The 8,502-nt window shown below is 39.8% G+C and overlaps 1 protein-coding gene across 1 annotated transcript in view; it reads left to right on the top strand.

Moving 5' to 3' along the window:
* Window positions 1–8,502, top strand: part of SART3 (squamous cell carcinoma antigen recognized by T cells 3) — a 40,736-nt gene that overhangs the window by 25,308 nt on the left and 6,926 nt on the right. The window contains exons 7-13 of the mRNA XM_023513246.1: window positions 1,297–1,452; window positions 2,166–2,304; window positions 2,775–2,882; window positions 3,592–3,669; window positions 3,787–3,845; window positions 4,797–4,906; window positions 7,464–7,576. Coding sequence (XP_023369014.1) covers window positions 1,297–1,452; window positions 2,166–2,304; window positions 2,775–2,882; window positions 3,592–3,669; window positions 3,787–3,845; window positions 4,797–4,906; window positions 7,464–7,576 — 763 coding nt within the window. The remainder of the gene's footprint in view (window positions 1–1,296; window positions 1,453–2,165; window positions 2,305–2,774; window positions 2,883–3,591; window positions 3,670–3,786; window positions 3,846–4,796; window positions 4,907–7,463; window positions 7,577–8,502) is intronic.

Below are 8,502 nucleotides of genomic sequence, written 5' to 3'. Positions count from 1 at the left end.
TTTTTTTTTTTTTTTTTTTTTTTTAGAGACAGTCTCAAGCTATCGCCGTTGGTAGAGTGATATGGCATCCCAGCTCACAGAAACCTCTAGCTCTTGGGCTTAGGCAATTCTCTTGCCGCAGCCTCCTGAATAGCTAGGACTACAGGTGCCCACCACAACGCTGGGCTATTTTTTTGTTGCAGTTTGGCTGGGGCTGGGTTCGAACCTACCACCCTCGGTATATGGGGTCGGTGCCTTACTCACTGAGCACAGGCACTGCCCCAGATTTTCTTTTTTTTGTAGAGATAGGGTCTTGCTCTTTCTCAAGAGTTGATGATTTTTAAGAAGATGCTTTTTATATTTAATTCAGCCATTTTAGTTGTTTTCAAAGGCACAGCATGTCTTGGTAACTAATTCCCCATTGTTACTTGAAACTAGTCTCTAAAACAGGCCTCCTCAAACTACGGCCCATGGGCCACATGCCGCCCACCTAGGACATTAATCCTGCCCGCCGGGTGTTTTTGCCCCTGCTGCCTGTCCTGCTTAGCAGCTGACTCATCCCGGGGCCCGCAGTCTGGCCCTCCAACGGTCTGAGGGACAGTGAATTGGCCCCCTGCTCTAAAACATCATCTTTCTACTTACTAGACGTGTGCTTTCCTGCTTACCTGTGTTCCCTATCCCTCTCTTTTTCACAGGTAAGCGATTTGTGCATACTTGTGTTTCCCAAAGCCTCACCCAGCTCAGTTTTGTCATGGTTGTCTCTAGCTGAATATGGCTAAAGAAAAAACACGTTGAGTAAGAGGCTTTTGTCTAAAAAGAAGTCGTCTTTGGATTAGTAAACAGCGCAGCCTCCTGTCTTCTTCGTGTATTTATATTCTTACAGGAACTGATAAATGGAATGAGAAACCTGCATTTACTCCCCTCATTAGGTCAAGAAAGCGACTTCTCTTTTGGAAGGATGGTCAGCAGTGGTCATTGGCAAAGATGTTGCTTTCTCGTTGGGTTCCTGATGGATGGGCAATTTAAATTCCCTGTGGTCTAGAAACGAATTTAAAAAAGGGGCCCCCAGTTACTATTGCCAAGAAGAGGTACTTTGGACCAGATGGGCAAGACTCTCATTCTATTCCTTAAATTATAGATCCCGTTGTGGATGTTATAGATCCTGTTGTGGAGGAGCTCTGAGTGTGAGGATTTGGTGATTCTTACCTTGCTGTAGCCAGTCTTGCCAAAGTTTGTGTTATTTGAAGATGTGTTTTGCTTCCTGACAAGGTATCAAGCAACTAAACTCAACTTCATTGCCATTTTCCTGTGCTCCAGTTGCAAGCAGAGGCACCAAGGCTGGCAGAATATCAAGCATATATTGATTTTGAGATGAAAATTGGTGATCCTGCTCGCATTCAGCTGATCTTTGAGCGTGCCCTGGTTGAGAACTGCCTTGTCCCAGACTTATGGATCCGTTACAGTCAGTACCTAGTAAGATAACGGTTCTGATTTCATTTTGTTTTTACCAGTGTATAATCTATTTGAAGAAGACCAGGTGCCAGGAGTGAGTTGCATGCTGCCCTACTCTTTCTCACAGTTTCTTCATCTTCCTTTCTTCTTTCCCAGCTTGTTTAGGAAGTTCTCCTGGTGTTTGAAAGTATTTTACAATATTTACTAACTGCAAAAACAAATTTCTTTTTATTGTCTTAACTATATTGTGGGCTTTATAACAGATTGATTTTGTCTTTTAATTTTTATGATGGAATACTTAAAAATGTAAAAGACAGATTGGTGCAATGAAACCTCCCGCACCCATCACCCATCTTCAACAATTACTAACAATATGGCTCTAGTCTGCTTTTATCTTTATTCTTACCTATTTGCCCTTTCTATCGTATTTTGAAGCAAATCCAGAAAGCACATAATATTGGTAAACATTTTGGTGTATATTATATAGAATATTTCAGTACATATGTATGTATAAAAGGATCCAAACAAGGTCTTTCTGTTAGGCTTGGCTGATGTGTCTTCGGGCTGTTTTAATCTGTAAGTTCCCCCTTCATCTCTTTCTCTTCCCCTATCCCTGGACATTGCGTTGTTGAAGAAACCATGTCATGAGGAATTTTTAAGGAAATTTCTTTTGTTGGAGTGTCTGTTGATGGTCAAGTGTTAATATCTCCTAACTCTGAAATTCTTTATCATAGGATCGACAACTGAAAGTAAAGGATTTGGTCTTATCTGTTCATAACCGTGCTGTTAGAAACTGCCCCTGGACAGTTGCCCTGTGGAGTCGGTACCTCTTGGCTCTGGAGAGACATGGAGTTGATCATCCAGTGATTTCTGGTGCGGATATTTTCGTGGGAAGACTAATTCTAAGCTTTTTGTCCCATGTGAGGAACATAGAGCTATGGTGAAGCTGTTAAACCAGGATTCTCCAGGGTTTTCTTTGGGATATTGAGTATTAGTAACAAAAAGGGCCCTAACTGGGAGGTGAACTGGTTATACTTTTTGCTTTTTAGAGCTCTTTAGCCTATTAATATTCATTGTGATTTTTCTAAGAAGCTGTGGTCTTTTCTCCAAACTTACCTGACTTGGAACTCTGATTGCAGGGTGTCTTGTGGAGTAAGCCCTTTCTAAAACATAGTCTTGACAGTGCTTCTCTTTCGAACACTCCTCTAGTTTTTTTTACTTCATTGTATCCTTTTATTATTTTTAAAATCATTTAGTGTTTTATAATCAGCAGAGTTTGATAACTTCATAATTAGCTTATTTTTGAATCATCAATAAATTCTGACTTTTTCTCCCAACTCCAGTAACCTTTGAGAAAGCTTTGAATGCTGGCTTCATCCAGGCCACTGATTATGTGGAGATTTGGCAAGCATACCTTGATTACCTGAGGAGAAGGGTGGATTTCAAACAAGGTATTTAAGTTCACATGTTCACCTTGGAACTGAACTTTTTCTTAACACATCTTTTTGTGAGATGTCCCAGTTTCTCACGTATATTTATGATTGGACAGATGTTACAGACCAGCCACTGGTGACTTTCCCCCTGGAAATTTTAGCAGGTCCTGCTATGGGTTGTAGGACAAGAGTAATGGTCCATATGGCTTTCATACTGGCTCCTGCCAGCCTTTTATTTTTTCTCATTTCTCCCTTCTGGCCTTTTTATATATCCAAAATAGTTCTTGAAATAAGACCTCTGTGTTATTTTAAATCTTTGAACTCTGTGGGATCCTCTGGCCTTCCCCACAAGGCAGCCAGAAAACTCCTAGCTTGTACTTGGACACTCATGTCAGCTATTAACCTCATGCAGATAGTTTGCAGCTGTTCCTCCTTACTGTTTGCCCATGTTATCCTGGCTTGGGAGGACCTCCCCCCCGGCCCCCCACTGTGGTCCCACCCACTGAACTCTGTGTTCACCTTTGTCGTTGTGCTTTCCATACTGTCCCTGTTCCAGTTTCTTTCTCCCCCACTGTGTGATGAGAGCAGGAACTGGCAGTGTTATATCTGTCTCCTGCACGATGCCAGGTACATAATGGGTTTCCTGACAATTTCAGTGTAGGATTAAAAATAAAGACAGTTGCTGTAGTTTCATAAAGTTTTTTTTTTTTTTTCCAATTTCCAACAGATTCTAGTAAAGAGCTGGAAGAGTTGAGGGCCACATTCACTCGTGCTTTGGAGTATCTGAAGCAGGAGGTAGAAGAGCGTAAGTTTGCTGGAACCTCGTAACTTGCTGTTTCGCCCACTTGTATTTCCTGTGCCTTTTCAAAGGCTATTTGTCTCTTAAGTTGCTTTCTAATTTTGATTAATTACATCCTTGCAGGTTTCAATGAGAGTGGTGATCCAAGCTGCATGATCATGCAGAACTGGGCTAGGATTGAGGTAAAAATCTTTTGAACAAATCTGCCAGTTTCACCTACCTTTGAAAGACTTTTTTTTGTTTAATAGTGACTTATTAAACATTAATTAAAATTGAATCAGTCTTCCAGGTAATGATCTAGACGCTGCAGTGATTCGTGATATTTATCTAGCTGGGTGTGCATTTGTTTATATCTTGGTGAACCTGTTAGCTCCCAGCTTGAAGTTAAGTAGCACGTGTCATTACTTCATTTGTGAGAGTGTAATGAGTGTGTGCTGTTTGCTAGCATTATACTAGTTGGTGGGGGAATAAGGCACAGTCCCTGTGCTAGTAGGGCTTTAATCTAGTGTAGAAGACAAATGAGTTTGACTGATCAGCAGGGACACCAAGGAGAGTAATACATGGAACCTGCCTTGATCAGCTGATGGATAGATAGCATTATAGAATTCTGATCATGTTTTAAAACTCTGAGGACTGAGGTTGAAGAAACTAACATTTGTCAGGTAGTCTCTGTTATGAGATGTTTGTGTTGTAACCATTTTCAAGATGAGGAAACTGAGGCTCAGAGAAATTAAGTAATTTGCCCACGTTTGTAAGTGGCAGAGCAGGCATTTAATACTAGATCAATCCTTTTTGTGTATTGCCTCTCAAATAAACACCTGTAGGTAAGTTGATAAAAAGAAGAAATCAAATAACAACTTGGTAAGAGAGGAAGGGAAAATCCTCCCAAATATCCATCCAGTACTGGAGTGCTATGGGTTCCATGCTCTCTTCTCGAGAGGCACGGGCAGACAGATTGAGGCTTATCCCTGCAAAAAGGTGGCTGGGCTCGTCCTGTTACCTGGAGGAAAGTCTAGGGAATGTCCAGGGATTTGTGTTACACTGATAGTTATGCTGTTTGGAGTATATTTTGTGACAGGTGTTGATGTCATAAAGTTTGGGTCTTTTCTTAATTGAGTCTAACTGCACTTTAGGCTCGACTGTGCAGTAATATGCAGAAAGCTCGGGAACTCTGGGATAGCATTATGACCAAAGGCAACGCCAAGTATGCTAACATGTGGCTTGAGTATTACAACCTGGAAAGGTAATTGACTTGGACTTGGGGTGGGGAGGAGAGATAATGCTTATGGGGTTTGCATCTTCTTCAGTCCTAGCTAACTCCTGCTTCCTTGGGCTTGCTCCTTAGACCAAGGCTGCCTTCCTTCATCTTCTTTCATTCATGGATGTATTTTTATTGAGCAAAACTAGAGAACCAGACATTGTATTTGGTGCCTGGAGCTCTGATAACCATGCAATTCTTTTTGTTTTGTTTGTTTTGATTTTTGGACATGAATGTTTATTTGATTTTTAGGGGTTTTTTTATTATATTTGTTCTTCTAGAAAAGTAGAAAATACTAAAGCAAACAAAAATAAAAACCTCATATTACTTCCAGTCATTGACCCAAACATGTTAGTTAACAGTTTAGGAAATATTCTTCAACATTTTTCTATGCTTAAATTTTTTTTTAAATAAAAATGCAGTTATAGCCTATATGTTAGAAACTTTTGAAATTGTTTGAATTAAATAAAATATTCTCAATATTTATAACATGGGGAAAATACAAAAAACTTAACCAGCTTTTCTATCCAGTATATTAAACATTAGAAATGGAATGTATTTCTACATTGCTTTTTTTCTTTTTTGAATATTTTATTTTCCTTACTAAAAAAAGTTTATTCAAATTTAAATCAAAATACTTAGAAAAATATAATTGGCAGTTTCTTTTAATCTTACACCCAGAGAGGACCACTGTTGGGTTGGTTGAATGTTCAGTAGATCAGCACTTCTCAAATTTTTTGGTCTGAGGACCCCTTTGTGCTCTTAAAATTTAAGGACCCCAAAGAGCTTTTGTTCATATAAGTTATATCTATTGATATTTACCATATTAGAAAATAAAACTAAGAAAAGTATTTTTAAGTTAGTTAAACGTAATCTGTTACATTTAACATAAACAACTTTTTTTTTTTGAGAAATAATTGTATTTTTTCAAACCCCAAATAATTTAGAAAAGGGGGATGATTATATATTTTTGCAAATATCTTTAGTCTGGCTTAGTAGAAGATGGCTGAATTCTCATGTCTGTTTCTACATTTAGCCTGTTACAATATGTTGTTTTCATTGAAAAGTATAAAGATTGTAAGGGTGTACATAGGAGGTTAGAGAAGAAAGTTGTTTTTTATTAGCCCTTTTCAATTAGTTGTGTATATCCTTTCACACTGTAGCAGAACTTCACAAGTGATAGTTTCTTAAACATTAGTAACAGTGTGGAATCTGCAACCATATTGACAAGTTTCTCCAATTCTGTTACATTAACATCCATTTATCTAGTTTGTACTTTGAATGGACCTTTTATCTTTTACATGATGCCCTAATTCTGTGGCATCATGAGTTATTCATTTGGAAAATCTTGATCTCTAAATCATGTAGCTAGTCCAAATGTTGACATATCTTATTCTACAGTATAAAAAAACTTATTTGTTTGTATTCACACTTAGCATTAGTAGAAAAGTCTGTTATGCGGAAGCTGTCAAACTGATAGTGGCAGACCCAAGTTTTACAAAATTCTCATTTTCACTTGAAAGCTTAAATTTTATCACTTGCAACGAATGATGTTAGTGGTTTTCCTTGAAGTGACAGACTCGCTTGTTTAATTTTTGAAAATGTCTGCCAGATACCCACAGTTTGTCACTCAATTGTTCTTCTAAGTAAAAATGGTGTCCATGAGAAAAGTGAGTAGGTTAGCCTGCACCTTAAAAAATAACATGTGCTTTTCTTTGCTGAAACTTCATTTTGCTGAACTGCTTTATGTGTATTTTCCACTTCCTCACACAGAATATTAAAAAGATGTGTACTGCCTTGATTTGTACTAAGGACCAGCACTGCTTTTGCACCATTGTGCAAATGTCAACACAGTGAACAAGTCCAATAATAATTTTGGTATTATTATAAAAGGAGTTTTGACCTTGCAGAACCCTGGAGAGGGTATTAGAGCCCCTCAGGGGTATGTGGATCATACTTTGAGAACTGCTGCTCTGAAGTTTTTGATTATCCTAATATTTATAATAGTTATGTATATTTACAATGTTTTAAAAATAGAAATGAGAATATACTGTCTCATAACTGTTATGACTTAACAGAATTGCTTAATTTCTGTTGTGATTAGCAGTATATCTTCCCGTGTGGATACATAAAGATTTAACTCTAGGCATGAATTTGGACAGTCCTTTGGATTAGTGCTTCTCCGTCAGGTGGGACTGTATAGTAGAATTTCTCTAGGGACTTTCTCAAGTTACACAGAATTGTTGGACACCCCACTTCCATGGTGCTGCATTTGTGAAAGCTATGATGGCAGAGTACCTGGTTCCATAGGATGGTTTCAGGTGCATTTTCCAGAAGCACCTACCTGGATGAAGGAAGGGGAAAGCCTTCCTTTGTTGTGACTGTAGAGACTCCACTGGAAGCAGGAGAAAACCCTGTGGGCAGTTGTGAACGCGAGGGTCTCCTCAGAGAGCGAGCTTCTACCTGTGAGAAGACAGCCTCTCCCTTCATCTGCTTTCCACTTTGTGTCCCGGTGGCAGCAATTGTTTGTTTTCTGCCTTAGGGCACATGGTGATACCCAGCACTGCAGGAAGGCCCTGCACCGGGCTGTACAGTGCACCAGTGACTACCCAGAGCATGTCTGCGAAGTGTTGCTCACCATGGAGAGGACAGAAGGTGGGATCCTCAGCTCTCTTCTGGCTTGGAGTCTGGCCCATTTGCTGTTAGGTCTCAAGTAGGAGCTCCTGGTTATATAGTCTGTGAGGACAGACTGTGTTTGCGGCTACCGCCCCTTGAGTGGTACTCTGTGACTAGACTGTAGGTGTGCTCACGAGTGAGAGTGAGTCTTTCTGCAGCTCTTGTCAGATTTTTCTGACCGGTGGAGGACTCTGATGTAGCTCTTGCATGGAGTGTTTATAATTCTTGGTGGTGAGGGCGGTGCTCTATGTGACATTTAGTGGCACCCCTGGCCTCTAACCCACTAAATGCCAGTAGTAGCCCTCCCTGCCCCAGCTAAACATGAAAACCAAAAATGTTGTCAGACATTACCCAAGGTCCCTTAGTGGGCAAGATCTCCCAGTCAAAAATCACTGCTCTAGTGCAGTGTCTACGCAGCAAAGGAGCTCAGACAAGCAGATGTCTCAGTGTGTTCTTTGGTCACACGTATCTCCCATATATAGATCTCAGAACATTTTCAGTGTTAAGTTGTAGAACTAGAACCAGCAGGAAAACAGGGTGAATTTATCCATGGACATTGGTCTGGATTTTGACTTTGAACCCCTCAAAACTGGGAATCAAAGACTCAACAGCAATAACAACAACAACAAAAATACCTCAATATTTGTATTAGCTCTTAAAAGTCTTCAGTTTTAATATAAATGTCTTATACCTTTTACAGTAGAGTATTTTCATAATTTTTGCCATTTAGAACCCTTAATAGAACATACTGGTTTTCAAGTGTCTTTTTTGAAAGAGAAGGTCCCCCTGGGTAGAGTGCTGTGGCATCACAGCTTACAGCAACCTCTAACTCCTGGGCTCAAGTGAGTCTCCTGCCTCAGCCTCCCAAGTAGCTGGGACCACAGGCACCCTCCACAATGCCTGGC

This window comes from Otolemur garnettii, unplaced genomic scaffold, assembly GCF_000181295.1.
Source record: "Otolemur garnettii isolate 467f Iridium unplaced genomic scaffold, OtoGar3 scaffold00038, whole genome shotgun sequence".
Lineage (NCBI taxonomy): Eukaryota > Metazoa > Chordata > Mammalia > Primates > Galagidae > Otolemur > Otolemur garnettii.
Note: the sequence above shows the minus strand (reverse complement) of the source record. Positions and strands in the feature narration are given on the sequence as shown.